General features: G+C 40.2%; 1 protein-coding gene across 4 annotated transcripts in view; it reads left to right on the top strand.

The window, feature by feature from the left end:
• Meis1 (Meis homeobox 1) overlaps positions 1–18764 on the top strand; it is a 367579-nt gene extending 348815 nt beyond the window's left edge. The window contains exons 10-13 of one of the 4 annotated variants that reach the window (XM_051200490.1): positions 13807–13869; positions 14959–15044; positions 15357–15451; positions 17553–17695. In XM_051200490.1, the coding sequence (XP_051056447.1) occupies positions 13807–13869; positions 14959–15044; positions 15357–15415 (208 nt within the window). In that variant the 3' untranslated portion in view covers positions 15416–15451; positions 17553–17695. Of the gene's footprint in view, positions 1–13806; positions 13870–14954; positions 15045–15356; positions 15452–17552 lie in introns of all 4 variants that reach the window. The other 3 variants (XM_051200489.1, XM_051200488.1, XM_051200487.1) reach the window with 3 other exon arrangements.
• Positions 18765–21322: the final 2558 nt, after the last annotated feature.

Raw genomic sequence — 21322 nt, 5'->3', positions numbered from 1 at the left:
TGCAGGCTTCTGGCTGAGGAAGCATTTGGAGACCTATAAGGTCATCCAGTGAAGCTCAGCGTTGAGTGACCTATTCACAATGTGTCTTGATGTCTGGTTCCTTTCATAGAAGGAAAGGAATGGCTTGGGAATGGACTCTGAACATGGCACATGGGTCAGCTGTTCTTGTTGCAAGACCTCATTAGGCCAGGTTTGTTGTTTTCATTCTGTGTTTGTGATGTTTCCGTTCTGTAGAGGCTTGTGGTGTACCAGCATCTAGTCAAACAGAGAAATGGATGGTGAGGGCCCCCGGAGTGAGTGCTGTGCACTGACTGCAGTGTGTTTGAACACAGCACTGGAGAGGAGGCACAATAACTTAGCCCGGGAAGTGGGTTCTATGAAGCGTGTTAGCTAAGGTAAAAAAAAACTCGTCTCCGCAGGTGACAGAAGAGCCATATGAGAATACAACACTTCCACAGGCAAGTCATGGAGTAAGGGGAGGGACTAAGAAAGAACAGATAGGAATCAAATGTTTAATCATGCCCCTCCCTTCTAACCAGTGAGATGTGTGTCTTTACTTGGGTCGTTTTATTTCCACAGATATCAGCCTCCTGTGCTTTAAAGTAGACACATAGGGCTGGTTAGTGAGAACTCTAGCCCCTGATAGCTCTGTATTCTAGACTGTGTAGAGTGCATCATGAAACCAGGTGAGCATCGTGAAGCTGATCTAATATGGTTCTACTGCAGGGATGGAGGGGGAGAGCACTGTCATAAAGAGACCCAAGAAAATTAATTAAAAAGTTGCTACTTTCTCTCATCTTAAATAATAAGCAAATCAAACACTGTAAAATAAAGACTAGATGAAATTAAACTTTATTGCAAGACATGGAAAACATGTGTACTGTCATTTGAGGAGTCGTAATAAAGATAAATCAGTTGTTTTTAGCAGTGTGCTATGAGACTGTGAAGGGCACAGCAGATAATAGCCTTGAAATTTCTGAAGTTATTGTACAGAAAAATTTGTTTTTTTTTCCTCAGGCATTCAATCTTTTTCTCTGGCAATTTTGTACATGACAAACTTTTTAGTGGGTACATTAATAATCTATAAGTAATGGGTTGTCAGGTGTCAGTTAGAGATTAAAAGATTGTTTAAGCACTACCCATTTGCTTTTTCCGAATGAGTTTTGTAGGTCAGGAGAAATAACTTTTTGAATTGTGGTTGTATATGCATACTGTTTCCCCCTCCTTCATTTGGCTCCACTCCAGGTGTATGTAGAAGAACCATATTACATTACATAAATCCTGCATGTAGGAGCAGATTTGAAACTCACACTGTGTGAATCGAGGGGACGAATGTCTTGGCTGTCTTCTGAAAATGTATTCAAGTTTTCAAATGTTATTCTTGATCATCTCAAAGGAACTTTGCAAGGGGAAACAGATTGAGCTATGAGGGGTAGGAGAGCTTTGCACATTAGTAGTTCCCCAGCAAGTCAGGCTTAGGCCTATTCTTGTCAAATCTGTCTTGAGTGTGTTTACATATAGTTTGCCTTCCTGGTATTTTCTGCTTGCACAGGCCTGATCTCCACCTATTTTGTGTCAACAGTTGCTGAGCCTGGTGTTGGGTGATTAAGCATTAAGCACCAAGCCCTAAGCTGGCGGAGACCCTCTCTCCTTCACTTACATCACTGTCTTGCTTCAGGGCTCTGCCTGCAGAAAACAAACAGCATATTTGAGTGGTTAAAAAGTCAGCCTGAATTATTGAAAACTGGGGGCAAACGTTGCCTCCTTGTTAAATAAGTTTTCTCAAACGTAGACGGGGAGCCAGGGGCTCAGTGGAAGGGCCGTTTTTAAGGACATATGTCTGGGATCTGCTCTGTGCTTTTACCTATATGTTGACACCACGGCTCTTTGTGTAGATATTTAGGGCTATCTTTATTAATATTTTTTTTAAAAATCTTAGATGGAAAGCACAACATTGAAAAATAAAAACACAAACACATAGAATGAGTGTCTTTCATTTGTGGCTGGCATACATGGGGTTCTCCATTCAATGCCACCACCAACACTGAAAATGTTTTTCTCCACTTTATTTGTGTTTTTTTACAGAGTTTTCAGGCTGGCTTACTGGTTTGGGAAGTAATTAACTCTTTTATGCTAGTCACCCCACAACACTGGCAAATAAATAACAAAAACAGTTGATGTGTTTGATAGCCTTAAAGATGCTCTGTTTTTTACCCTCAAGTAGCCAGGGCCTCTTAGGATTAGACCCTATCACTAAGAAGGGAAAGCCACTTCCTTCCTCCAACGCTCTAAGTCTTGCGGGCTCATGGTGATTATCCATCTTGGGTCCTAAATGTAACTAAAAAAAAAAAAAAAAAAAAAAAAATTCCTGTCATTGGTGTGATCTGGCTCAACACTGATGAAATTATTATTATTATTATTATTATTATTATTATTATTATTATTATTATTTTAAAAGAACAGCATTTTCCCATGGATGGAAGCTAAATGCATCCTGATTAAAAATATATATACTGAAGTTTTTAAAACTTTTACTCTAACGGGTACTGGTTTTTGTTTTTGTTTTTTAAAAGAAAGCAATATTTTTGTGGGCTGCTGTCTGACTGAAGGGTTGTGTTGGTCTATATTACAAGACCACCTGTAGTGGTCAGAGTTCATATATAGTTGGAAATGGCTGAGGGTATGGGGTTGAAAAAAACTAATGGACAGAACTGTATGTATACAAAAGCCATGAGATCAGTCACTAGGCTGGTCACCTGGCAGGTTGCTGGTGGAAAGGGAGTGGACTTGGGTGTGACTAGAAGTCGCTTGGAGGACTGGAGAACCCAAAGGGACATGTGTGAATCATCCTGAGTGAATGTGGTGTTTAAGGGGGGGGGGGGAAAGGCATATTGAGAATTAAATCTTGCTTTCAGTCATGCTATTTCTTTTGAAATTACAAACATGACTTTTGAAGTGTTACACAAGGGATCAGGGATTAGAATTTTAGAAACTAGTGTTACTGAGCCACAGGGCACAGCTTCTGGTTGGGAATTTATGTATCATTGGACAATTGAGGCTCTGCATGTGGTGTGCTGCTAGCTGCCAGGTAGGAGGCAGGGACAGGAAGGTTCCTCATCCAGGGCCTCTTCAGGCTTCCCATCGTGAACTTGTTTTTGCAGCGTTATTAGGTATGCTGCACAGATCGCAAAGAATTTGCTCATTTAACCTTCGCGACTCAGCTGCATTCACAGAGCCCTGTAACCCTTCCCATAATCAACTATAAAATATTTTTGCCACTTGAAAAGAAACTGGGTGCCGTTCAGCTACTGCCTCTCCTCTTAATTCCTGCTCTGGGCTCAGCAGCTCTGGGCAGCCCGATACTCTGCTTGCTGTCTGTCTCGGCAGCCACGCTGCTACTCACTGTATCCACATTTGCCTATTCTGGGCATTTCACACACACATGCACGTACAAGCTGTGGTCTTACAATACGTGATCTTATGTGATTGTTTCTTTCACTTAATGTTTTCAGGGTTCGCCTACATTGTAGCATGTATTATTAGCTGGCTGAGCAGTGATGCATTGTGTGAACAGGAACACATTCACTTTATTCCTGTGTCAGTTGGTGAGCATTTGGGTCATTTCCAGCTTAGGCTGCTATGAGTGTACTATTATGTATTTTTGAGACTTATAATGGTGATAACCTAAGTAATTCCTGTATTAAGTTTTAGAACTAGCAAAACATGTGTCTTCACAGTAAGCCACTAGATTGCTGTGTGTACTCCTACATGCTGCTCTCATCTCAGAGCCAGTCAGTGGAGTGTTCCCACTCAGATCCCAGGCTCTTTCTGCTAGGCACCATTTAGACTCTCCTTGCCAGTGGCCCAGTGTTTTGACTGAGATACAGGGTAATAATTTGTTTTTAAAGGATAGGGGTTGGGGATGTATCTAGCTTGGTAGAGTGTTTACCTGGCATGCAGGAAGTCCTGGGGTCAATCCTGAGTACCACATAATACCAGGTCTGGTTTGGAACACCTGCCACCCTCAACAGCATTTGGAAGGTAGAAAAGAGAGATAGGAGGTGAGCCTTGGCTATGTAGTCAGTTTGAAGCCTGCCAGCCTAGGATTCATAGGACTCCGAGGAAAAAGGAAAGGGGGGGGGGGCAGCTCAGGGCTGAGAAACTTGAAGGAGGGAGGGAGGAAGGGAAAGAGGAAGTGAAGTAGTGTAAGGGAAGGAGGAAGGGAAGATGTGATACTTGCATTTAATTCCAGCCCTCTCTAGGCAGAAGCAGACAGATCTCTGCAAGTTCAAACCTGGTCCACATAGGCGTGGGCCAAGTAGGGCTGCATAGTAGGATCCCATCTCAAGAATAAACAGACCAATACAAAACACAAAAGAAAAGGAAAGTTACACTGACAGTCAATGACCTGACAGTAAATACCCAGCCTCCAAAGCTTCACCAACAGGGCTTTGCAAGTGTTTGTTAAATTCTAGGAAGAGGCCTTTTTGTCTTTTTCTTTTGGCCACCTATCTCATGGAGGGGAGGGTTGTCTTTCAGTGTTCATAGCTCCATGTCCATCTCTAGGGTTTACAGAGAACATACTGGGACATGATAATGAGTTTAGATCGTGTTTTACTGGTAGAAACAGAATGCTCCAGCAACCACTGAAACAAATAAACACCAACTCCACTCACAGGTCATGGTTACTGTATTGTTCTGTACTAAATTCTGTCACCAGAAAAACTGAGTGACAAGGGACATTTTGAGAAGTCTTCTCTTGGTACAAATGAAAGTGTGGGTAGCTTGGACAACTAAAGGAAGAGTTTAGGACATCACACTATTCAAGAGGCACTCCAGGAAGAGACTAAGAAGAGTTAGTGGTGTCTTCCGTTGATGGAGGGTTTCAACATGATAGTTTAAGGCGGCATTCTTTGGAAGATTAATGCACATCTAATCATTAAAATGGTCACCTCTCTGACTTCCTGAGTGGCTCCATGCCTATTGCTTACTGTCTATTCACTCTTAAAGGTGTTCTACTTTTATGTGATAAGTTCCCTGCTCCTCTTTATAATGCAGGCTGGCAAAACAACAGGATTTGCTTTAAAAATGTACATTTATTTAATAACATGTTAAGGGTGCTCAGTTACGTGCAATCTTATTGGCTTTTTCTGTGAATGAGAAAATTATTATTTTAAAGAAAAAAATGTTCATCTACTAAATAAAAAGTGGCATCCATATTGGTAACATGTTTATAGTTTCTGAAGCTTCTACCTTAGCAGAGAACATTTAACTACCTTTTGCAATTGCTCACACATTGTGCTGATAACCATTTTAAATGAATGTAACTTAAGTATGCTACTATTTTTGCTTATATTTATGGTTGTGAACACTCACATCTTCACATTTAGGTAGACATTTCATGTGTCAATTTGTTACCTATATTCTGAATACTTAAATACTATATTCAGATACTTAAATCTGTGAGTGTGTATGTGTGTGCTTATGAGGAAGCAGGTGTGTTTCTCTATTGTTTTCTACTTTATATTTTTCAAATATGGTCTCTCTCTGAACCCGGGGCTGTCTGAACCACCTTAGACTGAGCCCCAGGGATCCTTCCTTCCCAGCTCTATGATGTATGATTACAGATGCAAACCTCTGGGCCTGCTTTTTTATTTTTTTTCTTTTTTTAAAGTGCATTTTAGGGATCAAATCCAGGTCCTTACACTTGTGCAGCAAGCATTGCGTTGACTGAACCAACTTTCCACCTCTTTAAGTTGTTCACAAGCATTCAATCTTCCTTCACTAAGCCTAATGAGATGTACTTACCATTTATCCCACCAAATTCAGCCCTCAGGATTCAGTGATCTCGAAGGTAGCAAGCAGAAACCAAGGATAAGAGTTCAAGCTAGAATAAAGGATTCTTAGAAAGCCCGTGGCTTTTAGAACCCAAATGTTATTATGACATTTGTTTACGAGGGGGATTTTCTGTGGTGTGTACCCGTGCAGTGGTGGGTATCTTAAAATTACTTCAGTTCTAAGTTCAAAATAGCGCATAGGTTTTGTTATGACTTTGCACTGTCATTGTCTATTCAGTGATGAACTCCTCCACTGGCTGCTTTGAAGAAAGCCTATGTATAATTAACTTCTTTGCTCAACTAGACAATATCAGTGCTTCCTGAATTCCCTGCCTCTGGTTTGGCATCCTCTGGTGGAATTCCTGTGATTTGAGCAACCTGAAATTAGGATTCTGGAGTGGGTATGGAAGAGAGCTTGTCTCCTCCTTTCCCTGTCTCCCCAGCTCTTCTCCACCCTCCCCTCAGAAGTGAGTGATGTATTGCAGCCTGGGAGCTGGGGGATCCTGGAGGAGGTTAAGAAACCAGAAAAGGTGCCAAAAATATGATTTCATAAGGTTTGACTTGAGATTGAGTCAACTTTCTTGAGCATCTTAACATGTTTTATACAATTTATTTCACAAAGAAATGATTTGTAGAAAGGCTGAACCCTGAAGACTCTCAGTTTCAGGTCATTAGGTCCAATAAGTAAATGTAAATGTGCAATAAGGATTCTCAGTAGAAGACTTTTTTTCCAGCTAAATTTTTTGCTTGAAAGAACAAAGAGTTTCTTGGGAGATGGCTACAACTCTTCCCTGTAGACTTTGTCTGTATGGCATGTTTTAAAATTATAAAGAGATATTGACTATTTCAAAAAGTATACCTGGTTTTGACTATCCCCCATAGGGTTGAAAGATGTGTTAAGAGAGCTAGAAAAATAATAAAATTCTGGAATTCTAAAATTATTTTCCAGTATCAGGTTTTTTTTATTTAACGTTTTAATCAGGCTTCTTGAATTTAAAAGAAGAAATTTTTTTCCCAAATAAATTCCATGTCAATTAAATAATATATGTACATATTGGTTTTTTTCTATTAGGATAAAGAATGCTATATATAAAACTTGCCAGTAGTTAAATTTTATTTAGGAATACACAATATTTATTTTATTTAAATATATATGAAAGTATTGATAAGTAGAACTAATATTAACCAATGCATTTTTACTAATAAGCCTTTCTAGTCGGTGTGATCATTTCTAGTTCTGTGTGTGTGTGTTTGCATGTGTGCATGTGCACATGTGTATGCAGACTCATATTCATGAGTGTGCAAAAGTGTGGATAGGTCAGAGGTCAACCTCGAGTCATCCACCATTTGGCATTGTTGGCTGTCCTAAGCACTTAACTGGCCAAGCCATCTGCCTCCATGAAATAATTTCCTAACTATGGATTATTTTATCTTTTTGGGCATTTGAGGGTGTTGGAAAATGACATTTCTCCATACTTAGAAGGGTGCAAGATACAATAAACCCAGGTCTACCCCCATTTTATTTACTTATTCCTAGTTGGTAAACGAAACTGTAGGACTCACAGAGAAGCAGGTCATTGTTTGGGAACAAGACCACTTTGATTTTGTGTGGACTACTAGTGTGGCTGTAAGATGCCCAAAGTAACTAAACGTGATCTCTCCTCAGTTATGTTAGTTGTAAGCCAACACTAAATGCTGAGGAATAGAACAGCTAAAGGGAAGGGAGCTGGGTGAGTGGGTGGGTTTTTCTTTAGTCTTTATCATTATCCCAGTGACTTACTGAAGGGAGATCTGAGTAGAGAGCGACGGCTTTGCAGCTGGGCAGCTCTACCTTGTGTTCTGCTCCTACCAGGTGCCCAGTGAGCTCACCTCATCCTCCTGATTTGTGAGAATTCAGTTTAGCAAGAAAGTTTGGAACCAGGGAAAAAAGCAGATAATAAACAAAGGTTAGAGGTCCATTTCAGGAAGCAGTACTGCCATGCTTGCTTAGAAAACCATCCTGGAGCCAAAACTGAGAATGAAAGGAGATATGTGCAGTAGCAGAATGGGAAAACACACGCGCGCACACACACGCACACAGGCACACACACCACACATGCATACACACATGCACACACACACGCACACACATGCACACACCACACACACCACACACACCACACACACCACACACACGCACACACTCACACACACATGCACAACCACGCACACACGACACACACGCACACACTCACACATGCACACACACGCAAACACACCACATACCACACACATGCGCGCACACACCACACACACCACACACACCACACATGCATACACACATGCACACACACTCACTCACAAACACACACACACCACACACACATACACCACACACACACGCACACACCACACATACACACACACCACACACACACACACACACGCACACACACCACACGTATATACACACAAACCACACATACCACACATACACAAACACATGCATACAGACAAACCACACACACCACACATACACAAACACATACACACCACACTTACACATACATACTCACCACAATACACAAACACATACTCAAACCATACATCCACACACCCCACACAAACACATACACTATACATCACACACACACACAAACACACACACACACACACCACATATACACATACACACACACACATTGAAACACTCAACATATAACAACTGGGGAGTGAAATGAAGAAAGGAAACCAGAACTTCCCTGTTGAAAACAAAATTCAGATGCAGCTTACAATCCCCGTCTGGTTCTTATAAAATGGAAGACGTAAAATTCAATTTATGGATGATCTCAAGCCTGGGATGCTGGGAGATTTTCTTTCCTGTTTTAGCTCCCACTCCTCCTTATAACGACTCTGGGTCCTAAACAAACAGCCAGGTCAGAAAGAAATACATCTTTGTTTATTTGGACATGCAGGAAAACTAGAAAGTCAACTCGCTATCTTGCTTTCCTTTGCAAAACTTGGCTTGAGAAAAAAACTGGGTCTCAAGAGAAGTTCTACTCTATGGTGTGTACAGAAGGTGATGAAGGCTTCTTTCCTTAATTCGGTTGTTTATCACCTACAGAAAGGAAGTCTAGTTCTTACAAGCAGTTTATAATTAAGGGGTGTGTGTGTATATGTAAAATACAAGGGCAAACATTTCTAGCCTTTAAAACTTACTTATCTTGATGGTTTACTTTAAAAACTAAATTGTAGCATATTCTATTATATTCTTATATTCTATTAAGAAAAGGTGTACAACTGCCCATCTTAGCAAGTAAGCCAAGCTCACACATTACACCATCACCTTCCTGACAGCTACATCTCAGTTATATTTGAATTGCATTTGTTAAAAAAGTGTTCTGTATTAATTAGAAAATTTCTTTATATTATACATGCTAATTCAGGTTCTATCCTTCTTTTTCTTCTCTTCAGAAATGTTATTTTCTTTAAGTACATGATATAATTTCAGTATATATGCATATATACACACATATATACACATATACATATGTGTATATATGTATATACATTTTAATTATATATGTGTGTATATATATGTACATATATATATATATATACACACACACACTAATTATTTTACTGATTTCTCCTAAAATAACAGTGCTTTAAGAAGGAAAATAAGTCCATTTATGTTCACATTCAATCTACAGGCATTTTGTTGGTTCCCCGGTTTGGATATTTCTTGATAATTTTCCTTCTTTCACAATGAAAAGTAAAGCATTCTGTCACCAAAGCAGGGAGGATGAGACACGGGTCAAAGGGCACTTGAGAAACAAACAGCCTGGCCAGTTTATTTAAACAGATAGTGGGACAAGGGAGCTGACCTCAGTTTGACTTATAGTGGGAGGAGCAAGAATGCCATTTTATTGCTTTGCCCAGAAGGAAAATGTTTTTGTATCTGGATTCACCCCCAAGCCTTCTAAATACAGCTCTGCTATGTGCAGCTAATTCCAAAGAGAGAGGTTTCAGGGGAAAGACCAGAGGTCGTCTCTGATGGCGGCAAAATACACCAAGGAAACTCAAGTTGTGAAATGATGCCACATATAAATGAAGTGTTGTTTTAGAAAATGAAATACTTTGCCGTTTAACTAGTTACTTTCAGGTAAAGATGTTCACCATGACCTCAAGCCGTGGTACAAGCTGTTCATAGTAGTATAGAGACTATAGGAATGTTCCAAGAATTCACTGTGTTCTAAATATATTAGTAATATTTTGTTTTATTGAAATGTTTTTAAATAATGGCTTTCAGGAAGATCAAGCTGGGCTGAAGGTGTAGGTCAGTTGGTAGAGTGCATGCCTACCACATACCAGGCCCTGGCTAGGTGCAGTCCACCAGCACCTCATAAACCAGCCATATTTAAGAAGCCTGTGATCTCAACTTTTAGGAGTTCAGGGTCATCTTCCTGAGTTATAAACAAGGTCAGCATGAGCTCCATGCAACCCTCTCTCAGAACAAGAAAGAAAGTAATATGTAAACCTTGTAACCTCTCTGAGCAATTCAAAGTGGTTGAGTTTTCTTTGATTTCAAGTGTTTCCATTTGTTTTTTTAATGACAGGATTTTCATCCTGGTATCTATATAAACTATGAGTCTCTTATATCTGTACACACACACACACACAAAACAAAATAAAACAAAAACCAATTATCTCCTCCACAAAAAGAGGTAAATAATACCTGTTGCCTGTGTGTGGTGAGCTAAGAGCATGTGGTAATGAGTTTGCCCTTCACATGGGGACCAGGACAGGCCCAGAATAAATGTGACCAGTGTGTCTCTGCAGACCTCCATAGAGATACAAATAATTTCAGCAAACTTAATAGAGGGGCATGCGGGATAGCAAGCTCAAAATATGAGAGGTACTTACCTCTAGAGGGAAAAAACGAACAACAATAACAAAAAAAGAGACTTTTAAGAACCATGGATGTTTAACCCAGGGAAAAGACAAAGAACTCTAGAGAACATGATGCTTCTGTTCAGGTGTTGAGTGAAATGATTTCAATTGCCCCAAAGCACTGTACCATGGCAGGATTTTAGATGGACAACAGGACCTTCTGGCGGCAGCTCACTTTGTTCACACTCTCAGGGAAAATGATTTGTTCTGTGTTGGCTTCGTTCAGTCCAGTAGAGCCTAGGCATTGATTTGGTGGGATTTTATAGAGGAGATCCATGCTAATGGCCAAGTTAGGTGACAAAGTACTTCCTAAACAGTTTTTCTCTGGTGCCATGAGAGGAATGGTCCTGGATTGGTAACCTGAGCTGGTTATGATGCACTGGTCTTTGGGAGTGTGCATGTTTGAGTGAGGGAAGGCAAAGGTTGGAATATGGAAAACCCAATCAAGGAATCTTTCGATTAGCCTCATCTTTATCTATATACTCAAGCCAGGCAACCATAGGGACTCCCAGAGCCATCAAGATGTTCATTGTCATGCTTATTCCTTGTCTCAGCGTAAATGTTGCTGCCAGTGGAAACTGGCTCAGAAGCAACTGCTTTTCAGATATCTGCTTAGTATGGATTATTCTAGAGGGTGGTGCATCAATGGCATCAATAGTTGTAGCATTAGAATTTGTTGATAACACTTCTTTGTGTCATCAATAAATTCTTAACATCTCTTTGGCAGCATGTAACCTCAAATAAGGCATTTAATTTCTCTGAGCATTGTTAAAAATTGTTCTCGTTTGTTAAAAATTGCTTGAGAGATAGCTCAGTGGTTAAGAGCACCTGCTGCTCTCCCAGAGGACCCAGGTTCAATTCCCAGCACCTACAACTGTCTGTAACTCCAATTCCAGGGGATCTGACACCTTCATACCAATGCACATAGAATAAAGTTAAATTTAAAATACTGGCCAAGCAACACATTGTACAGAGAACAAGGAGGCTGTCCAAAGTTATTCAGAGTATCACTCACTGTAAAATTTGAAAGTTAGAAAAATGCCTATTCCAGGGATTATCTGGGACCTCAAGCTAAGAAGCAAACCGTCAAAACAGATTATCTCATTTCAATATCATGGTAGCAATAAATATTTTCATTTAAAAAAATTGCTTTCCTAGCCATGTGTGGTGGTGTACATGCATTTAATCCCAGCACTCAGGAGGCAGAGGCAGAGGCAGAAGGATTTCTCTGAGTTTGAGGGCAGCCTAGTCTACAGAGCTAGTTCCAGGACAGCTAGAGTTACATGTCTCAAAAAAAAAAAAAACAAGACAAAATATCAAAACAGCAACAAAAGTTTGCTCTCCTTATCCATAAAATTTAAAAGATTTGAAACAGAAAGTTTGCACACTAAATTTCTTTTCTGTCAGTGGAGATAATAAACAGTACCATAAAGAGCTATGCTTTACTCTCTTACCTATATTAGTTACTATGAAAATTACTTTTGGTATATGCAGAATATTAATATTAAATAATTTTCTAATTGGTCATGCAGTGCAGACAGCTAATGAAAAGGCAGATTTTTTTTCATTTTAATTGGTTATTTCACATGGTGTTTGTGCTACACCTGTGTTTATAATGAGACTGGAGAATTAATCTACCCTTCTGCTCACATGATTCCAATTTTCATGGCTTATATAAGATAATGATAACCTGATTTGCAACACAATTTGTTGTAGATCTGTGTTTTAAATATTTTTATTAGCATTCAGGGACTTCATATGTAAAAACCGGTACAATACATGGCCTCTAATTGTCAGCACCCACAGTGTACCTTTTTAGTAAGACTCAGGTCCACCCTTTACCCTAGTTACTTCTCAGGAAGAACACAGATCCAGGTTACTGAGAATCTAAAATGCTATGAAGCATGGATCTTTATTTTTAAGGACACATCCTTGACTGTTTAATGGTTTGGATTTTCAGAACTGCTTTATTTGCTCAAATAGAGAGATATACAAACTAAAATTTATATAAGACCAAGGACCCTTCAATTACCAATAGGGTATTTTTGAACTTTTATCATAATTTTGATGTCCTGCTGAGAACTGAGTTGGGAACTAAAAGCAACTTCTTGTTTCAAAACTTAGTACATATGCTATTTTTTTTTTGAGTTGGTATACAATTCTTAATATTTAGGACAACAGGTCTTAAGAGTTAGAATCTTATGAAGATGGATTTGGAGTTAGTTGCATTTTTTTTTTTTAATATTTCAGTGGTTTGACATTTGGAAGAGCTATGAAAAGACTTGTACCAAGCAATTTCTTAAATAAACTTAGAGCAACTTAAATATCTTAATAAGATGATTATAAATATTCAGTAGTGGCTGAAGAAAGCAAAATTATAAATTCAGTGGCTGTGTAGATGTGACCTTGTCTTGACTTCACGGATTTTGCATAAAAAGAAAAAAAAAAAAAGTCATGCCAAGAAATGTCTCCAAGGAATGCGATTCTCTAAAGTCCCCAGAAGTGTGAGTTAATAGTGATAAACCCCAGACGTTCCTTCAACTGATGGTGCTCTGCCAACTCGGTCTGTTATCTTAGCAGTGGACATAAAGATGAAACTAGGTTTGCAAAAGGTAGGGGAGGTTTGGATCAGACAAACTGTGAAAAAGAAGTCAGAGAGTGTAAGATTGAAATGTCAGTAATTGGGAGGTCGCAGATGTCCTTGTGGGTTCTTCATCTCCACCAACCCCCGCCCTGCCTACTGAAAAGAGTGGAGGCTAGCATTGTTTCCTGAAAACTCTGCTAATTCCCCCATGAAAAGATGAAATGGAAGTGTCCAACTGTGGTAAAACAGGCAAACATAAATCAACTCAGAAACCTAAGCCTTGTACTCGGAGGTCACGGGGTCACAGGTTTTGCAGCATTCGAAGCTGTCCAGGAGGGAGAGAAAAGAGGCAGGCTCAGCTTGCCAAAGCTCCCTTACTATGGCTCATCTCTTCCTCTACCTTTTGTTTATGGTTTTATGCAGTAATGATATGCTGTGCTTTCTTGGTTACAGGTTTATTAATGCCCGGAGAAGAATAGTGCAGCCCATGATAGACCAGTCCAACCGAGCAGGCAAGTCCCCTCTAGTGACTGTGTTCAGGTCAGGCAAGCGAAAGCCACCCTCGAGCCATTCACCAGGAGAGCTTCTACCTGGTAAAGGAACTGGGAGTGAGTACTAGGAGTGCCTGGCAGTGAAAATTAAACCAGTTTTGTTTTGTAACAACACTAATCAATTTAACATCCTTATAAAATGTTTGAAGAGAGCAGGAAGTAAAAAGCCAATGGAGAAAAGTAACTCTTAAACCACGTGCTCAGTTATAATCTCCTTTGTAAACATTGGATATATTAATGTTACTTTGTTTCCCCTGAGTTTGCCTACCCAGCTTTCTGCTACTATGACCACTCCCTGGTGCATGGCTTGGTGTGGAATTGCTGTAAACTTTATTACCTGTCAAAAGGTCAAGGGGGTCAGGATCACTTGTGGGACTCAGTAAAGTTCAAAGACATTCAGTGAGGTAGAGCTTTTGTGTGCTCTAATAACCCAAGGCAGCTTACTTCTGAAACAGCTTTTCATGTACAGTTAAAACATGGGATTCTGTTAGTGGCATAAATACATAGCTCTTAGTCTCATGACCTCGCTCATTAATATCTGTCTTCTGCTATCCCCAGTTTTTAAAAATAACAGCTTTTCTGTTTTTCAGTCATGAGCCCTAGGAATTGTTTTGTATTATAATATGGTAGCAAAGGCAGCAAGAAAATTTACCGGAGGGTGATGCAGGTTTGGACTGTGGCTCTGAAATATCTCTCAGTTCTGTTGAAAGCTCTGCTACTATCTTACTGAGTCAGTTCCTGGCTAGTCACATTCCAGTAACTTTTTCTTTCAATGCCCATTATGGAGCTACCAGACAAAATCCTGAGCATAAATTTTATTTATTTATTTTTGTCTACCCTGTTGCTTGGACAAAGCACTTGAAACTCAAGTCACTGAGGTGCATAGAACTGGTCTGAGAGAAATAATTAACTTTGGTTTAAAAATGATATCTGTTAGTATGTTCTCTGTGTCTCCTCTGGTCTTCTCCTCCCCCCTTCCCCTTCCCTGCCCTTCTCTCCCCCTCCCCTCCCCCTCCTGTTATTAAGAAGCTGTGCTGTGTACTTTTGTAGTCAGCCAAGGAACACCTTATAACCCTGACGGACAGCCAATGGGAGGCTTTGTAATGGATGGCCAGCAACACATGGGCATCAGGGCCCCAGGTGAGACATGGTTTTGTGGTGGGTTTCATGTTTCACTCTAGAAGGGTCGTCCTCCCCCAGTCCCAGTCAGCACAGGTAAACCCAGCCCACCCTCTGCTTTCTCAAGCTGCCTGCCTCCTCACCTCGCCTCGCCTTGCTTTGCCATCTGTTCACGTAAGATGCTGCGAAGGGGAAGCCAGGACCTTTATGTGCTCAAGATCTCACTGCCTCTTGGCTGGCGACTAGAACCTGTTTTGTTAAAGGGTCTTTTGGCACTATCTGTTGACTTTGCTCATTTTCTGGCCTCTTCTTGGATTTTTATCTCCCTTCTAGGACCTATGAGTGGAATGGGCATGAATATGGGCATGGAGGGGCAGTGGCACTACATGTAACCTTCATCTAGTTAACCAATCGAAAGCAAGGGGGAAGTAAGTACAAATGGGGTCTTTGTTTTCACTTTGTCCTAGGAATATTTTTTTTTCCTCTTGCATTTTCTCATGTTCTCCTTGCCCATAGCTTCATGCTTGTTCATTATTTCCATTAAATTCTTATTTCTTGCTTCTTTCATTTTCTTGTTGGTTTTGATCAAGGTTTTAAGCTTATACATTCTGCGTATGATATACATTTATCCTGTGTGTTGCTATTGTACAGTACTGACCACATGACAAAACAAGAAACAGTCAGGAGGTGGGGGAGTGGGTTGTCATAGCAACAGACTGATTTGCAAAATGTAAGCAGTCTGCAGCAGTGCAAGGAGAGGAAAGAGCATGTCCCCAAAGTGCCATAAATCTGTCTAACCGCAGTTGATGCATGAGTTACATTTCCACACTAACCTGCAAGACACCAAAAAGCCAAACAGAGAACTTCTTTTACGTAAAATAAACACAGCTTTACTTAGGGTAAGTAAAGGCATATTTTGAGCTTCAGTCAACTAAACTTTGATTTTTTTTCTTAGTTTGTTCCTTTGTCTGTCCATCATAATGGGATTACGTGTGGCAATGGAAAAAGGGAGAATACAAAATAGAGGTGTGCACAGCAGGCTTCAGGGCTTAGCCCAGGCTAATTGACTATATCCAAATTAAGTATGCCATCACTTGCAGTGTGACAAATGGATTTGACTTATTCAGTATACAAAAATAGAGATCATTAATGCAATCTTCAGTGGCAGGCCTAGTGAAGTGAGCCTAGGAAAACTGCCCCAGATTCTCGCTCTGACATTTTCTCCCCTAAAAAGACACCCCAGAAATTTGAGTTCAAACAACTAAAACTGTTTTGAACTCCAAAGCCCCAGTTCATCTCCTAAGTCACCCCTAACAGCATTGCTCTGGCTTTCTTTTTTTGAAATTAAAAGCCACAATTTCAGAGTCTTGGAAGTGCCCCTGATTATATTAACACACTATTTAAAATTCTTGCTGAGGCCAAGGGTACTGCACGCTGGTCGTCTTCTCTGGGTGGGAGTCCAATATGAGTTTAACAATTCACTCTGAAAGCATTCCATTGAGCTTGGAAATCAACAGTCTTATTACCTCATCATGGAATTCTCCAGCTTAGTTAATTTAAATATTGTTTCTTAGTTTCTGGGTCAATTAAATTTAAATGATGTATTTTATGCTTCGTGACCAATTAAATTAATAGGTTATTACAAAAAATATTATCATCTTTTTTGATTAAAGAGCTGTGGGTACAGTATATTTTATAAGCAATTTTCATTAGTTCAAAAATGTTCCTTTAGGCTAGATTAAGCAGCCATTCATTGCCAGAGCCTGGAGACCTTATTCGAAGGTGTTCATCGTATTCACAGTGCGCTATTACTTAGAACTAAAGCCAATTGAACATACTTAGCAATGGCGTTATGCCTTTCACCCTTGATGATGATGGAGCTTATGGCTCTCAGAAACAATACACCCGTCAGTTTCCATCAACTAGAGCAATCCATGCAGAAGACAAGAGGCCCCCTCAAAGCAAGAGGAGTATTGTTTTAGGTCCAATTTTTCTTATTGTTCTCAGAATCATTGTAAGGTAGACAGGGTTCTGTTAAGCTTTTCTTTCCCCCAGCTCTAAGAGGCCATGTGGAAGGGATTTATTGATAACTGTTTTGATTTTTTTTTCTTCCCCAAAGGTACAGGATTTTAAGTGGTCACTATTAGTGAGCTTGCCTAGTTCTGCTTCCTGAGAAACATTGAGTTACCACAGCAGTGTACACACTTTTGATAGAGCATATTTCAGGGGACAAAAACTGCTTCTTTAGATCAGAACCCAGTGAGGTGTTTTTGGTTGTTGTTAGGTTGTTTTTAAATTAGACTTGGTAGGAGGACTGATAATGACGGTAATGCAAGGGCAATAGTGGTGAATTCAGAGATTCAGCTCTGACATCTCTCATTTTATTTTCTTCTGTAGGAATCAAAAGAATGTTTCCCAAGGCCCTTGATCACAGTGTTCCCTGGTTTTCATAGAACTGCCAAAATCAGAACCACACTGTTGCTTTTCCATAATATTTTCTTTTTGTTTCTTTCTTTTGAATTTCTACAGGGCTGCAAAGTATGACAGGGGAGTATGTAGCCCGGGGTGGTCCAATGGGTGTGAGTATGGGACAACCAAGTTATACCCAACCCCAGATGCCCCCCCATCCTGCTCAGCTGCGACATGGGCCCCCCATGCATACGTACATTCCTGGACACCCTCACCACCCAACAGTGATGATGCATGGAGGACCGCCCCACCCTGGAATGCCAATGTCAGCATCAAGCCCCTCGGTTCTTAATACAGGAGACCCGACAATGAGTGGACAAGTCATGGACATTCATGCTCAGTAGCTTAAGGGACTATGCATTGTCTGCAATGGTGACTGATTTCAAATCATGTTTTTTTCTGCAATGACTATGGAGTTCCATTCTTGACATCTACTTTGGACCAAGGAGCATCCCTAATTCTTCATAGGGACTCTTAAAATGCAGGAAAACCATCTGAAGTCAATTTGGGGGACATGCAAAATAACTATATAAGACATTAAAAGAACAAAGAGTGAAATATTGTAAATGCTATTATACTGTTATCCATATTACGTTGTTTCTTATAGATTTTTTAAAAAAAATGTGAAATTTTTCCACACTATGTGTGTTGTTTCCATAGCTCTTCACTTCCTCCAGAAGCCTCCTTACATTAAAAAGCCTTACAGTTATCCTGCAAGGGACAGGAAGGTCTGATTTGCAGGGTTTTTAGAGCATTAAAATAACTATCAGGCAGAAGAATCTTTCTTCTTGCCTAGGATTTCAGCCATGTGCGCTCTCTCTTTCTCTCTCTTTTCCTCTCTCTCCCTCTCTCTAGCCTGGGGCTTGAATTTGCATGTCTAATTCATTTACTCACCATATTTGAATTGGCCTGAACAGATGTAAATCGGGAAGGATGGGAAAAACTGCAGTCATCAACAATGATTAATCAGCTGTTGCAGGCAGTGTCTGAAGGAGACTGGTAGGAGGAGGCATGGAAACCCAAAGGCCGTGTGTTTAGAAGCCTAATTGTCACATCAAGCATCATTGTCCCCATGCGACAACAACCATCACCTTATACATCACTTCCTGTTTTGTGCAGCTCAAAAACATAGACTGAAGATTTATTTTTAATATGTTGACTTTATTTCTCAGCAAAGCATTGGTCATGTGTGTATTTTTCCATAGTCCCACCTTGAAGCATTTATGTAGACATTGTAAATAAATTTTGTGCAAAAAGGACTGGAAAAATGAACTGTATTATTGCAATTTTTTCTTGTAAAAGTAGCAGTTTGGTATGAGTTGGCATGCATACAAGGTTTACTAAGTGGGATAAGCTAATTATACTTTTTGTTGTGGATAAACAAATGCTTGTCAATATCCTTTTTCTATCAAGAAAACAAGGAGCTAATTATTAATAACAATCAGGACACAATGAGTCTTAGCATTTTGATGGAATTTGGATTGTATGAGAACTCCAAGTTCAGTTGTAGTCATTGAGCACAGTAATGAAATCAGAATCCATAATAAAAACAAGACTATTTTTGTCATTCTGACTTTACTACTTAAAAAATATGTCCCCCCCATTTTTAATGATTAGTACAATAAATATAACGATTAGCTCCCTGAGTCATATGTATTTGAAAATTATAACCACTGAGTAAATTATTTAACAATAACGGCTGGTTTAAGATGACTCAATGAACTGGTAATATCAACAAAATTAAGAGTTAAAGTCACTAAACTAGCTGTAGACTCAGATTACATGTGACAATATTATTCACCTACACTATGCTTGCATACAGTGGCAAAGCTAAAGCCCACAGCCAGCCTTTCACCAAGGATATAATCTAGGACAAGCAGTACACGTTTATTAAGAAATTAACTATATAAAATTGAAGAGGCCAGACTTCAAAATCTAATTTTTATAAATATGCTCTATGTTCTCATTGGATAAAACTGGTTATTAACCAATTTTCCAGAACAGCTGTACAGAATTTCTGCATGGCAGCCAGCTAAATGGTTCAAAATGACATGTTTAAGCTGCAATAGCTTATAATTTCACTTACATAAAATCGCTACTCTAAAAAGTGCTTTGCAAAGCTAAGAGAAATATACAAATATTTTAATTAGGGCAAATTTATTTTTTAAAATGAGCCTTTTGGTTGCTTTGGGAACAAAGGATGAGTCAGAGGCCTTACACTCCAGGCTGGCATTCAGACCCTTGTCACCTTATAAACCTGCCTGCGGTAATCCTGTTTCCTGTTGGGAAAGAGCGGCCAGCTGTGGGCTGCCTTTACCGGGAGTCACTGCCTCACCTGCTGGAGCAGCAGTGTGCACTCTCACCTTCCGTTTAAGGGCCCTTCTTTCAGAGCACGAGGATGTGCAAGAGGGAGGCCTAACCCGCCGCCTGCAGCCTGGTCCCGGCGCTGCCACCCACCTCGCCCCCACCCCAAAGATGGGCCCCGTTTAACTTTCCTATTTTGGCCCCGAGACAGTTCCATGACTGCATTAAGTAGTCCATATTAGTGAAATCATTTTCTGTGATGGGTGGTTAGTAGCAGTTAACAACCATTTATTTACCGTTAAAATTAATGATAAACTTTAGGAACTAACCATCCTTTCATTCCTGCCTCCCTGATACATGCCCGTTGAGTCAGCCTTGATTTTCCTGCAGGCACTTGCCTAATGGGGGGGGGGGCGGAGGGAGCTGGGGGGGCAAAAGAGAGGAAAGGGGGGAGGTTTTAGGGAGGGAAAGAGTGAGTGTAAGCAAAGGGGGGGTATGGAGATTAAAGAGAATCATGATCATTAATGTCCAGGAATTAAAAAAAAAAAATTCAACAACCTTTTGTGTCGTGGATCCCCCCTCGGTGTGCGGATTGTGTGAACCTCACTCCTTAGGTCTCGCTCTTTCTGCCCCCCCCCCGACACCCTCCTGCTTAATGCTGTTATAGCTTTTCCTCTTGTAAATTTCAGAGCTAGCTTTGAGGTTATTGAGGACACTTATCGGAAGGAGGGAAATAATAGAGGTGTGGAGAGTGTTTTTGATGTTTCTTAAAGGACAAAAACAAAACGCCCTCCCCTAAACAGGGCACACAATTGTACAGGCTTTTTTGGGGGGTGGGGTGGGGGGAGGTCCGCTGGCTGAATGAGACTGTAGAAGGATTTAAGTATTTTTCCAAAAATTAAAAAAAAAATATGTTACCCGATCATATTTAATCAAATGTAATTATAACACATTCAAAATGAATAATATGCCTTGGCAGTATTTTTATTGTTATTGTTCATTGCACGATGTTCGACTGCTTTAGAAGCACAGGAAAGAAGCAAACGCGCTACAAATGGGGAATTACCCTCGTTTAGCATTAAAATTCATTTAGATAAAATTGCCACAAACATTTAAATGGGAAGATTAGTTCCCCCTCACGCCTTATTGCACTCGCTCAATGGTTCCGTTAAGAACATTTTACACGTTGGAAATTCCGTCTTCTCAGACGGCTTGCTGTTTCCTAGTTACACACATTCAAAGCAAAGGCTGCAGCACCGGCAGCCGCAGCAGCGGCAGCAGGGGGAAAAAAGTTTGGCAACTGCTCTGCAATTCATCCGCTGCGCCCCCTCCTCCCTCTTTAGTCCCCCCCCACACCCCCCATTATGCAGTCCCCCCCCACACCCCCATTATGCAGTTCTCAGAGCCGGGCCTCGAAGAACCAAGTTTGGTTGTACAGTACAGTACAGACAATATTAAACTACAAAAAAAAAAAAAAAAAAAAAAAAGGAAGAAGTCGGTGGGTCCCTCCCTGCTTCTCCTTCTTC

The sequence above is a fragment of the Phodopus roborovskii genome, unplaced genomic scaffold, assembly GCF_943737965.1.
Source record: "Phodopus roborovskii unplaced genomic scaffold, PHOROB, whole genome shotgun sequence".
In the NCBI taxonomy this organism is placed as follows: domain Eukaryota; kingdom Metazoa; phylum Chordata; class Mammalia; order Rodentia; family Cricetidae; genus Phodopus; species Phodopus roborovskii.
Note: the sequence above shows the minus strand (reverse complement) of the source record. Positions and strands in the feature narration are given on the sequence as shown.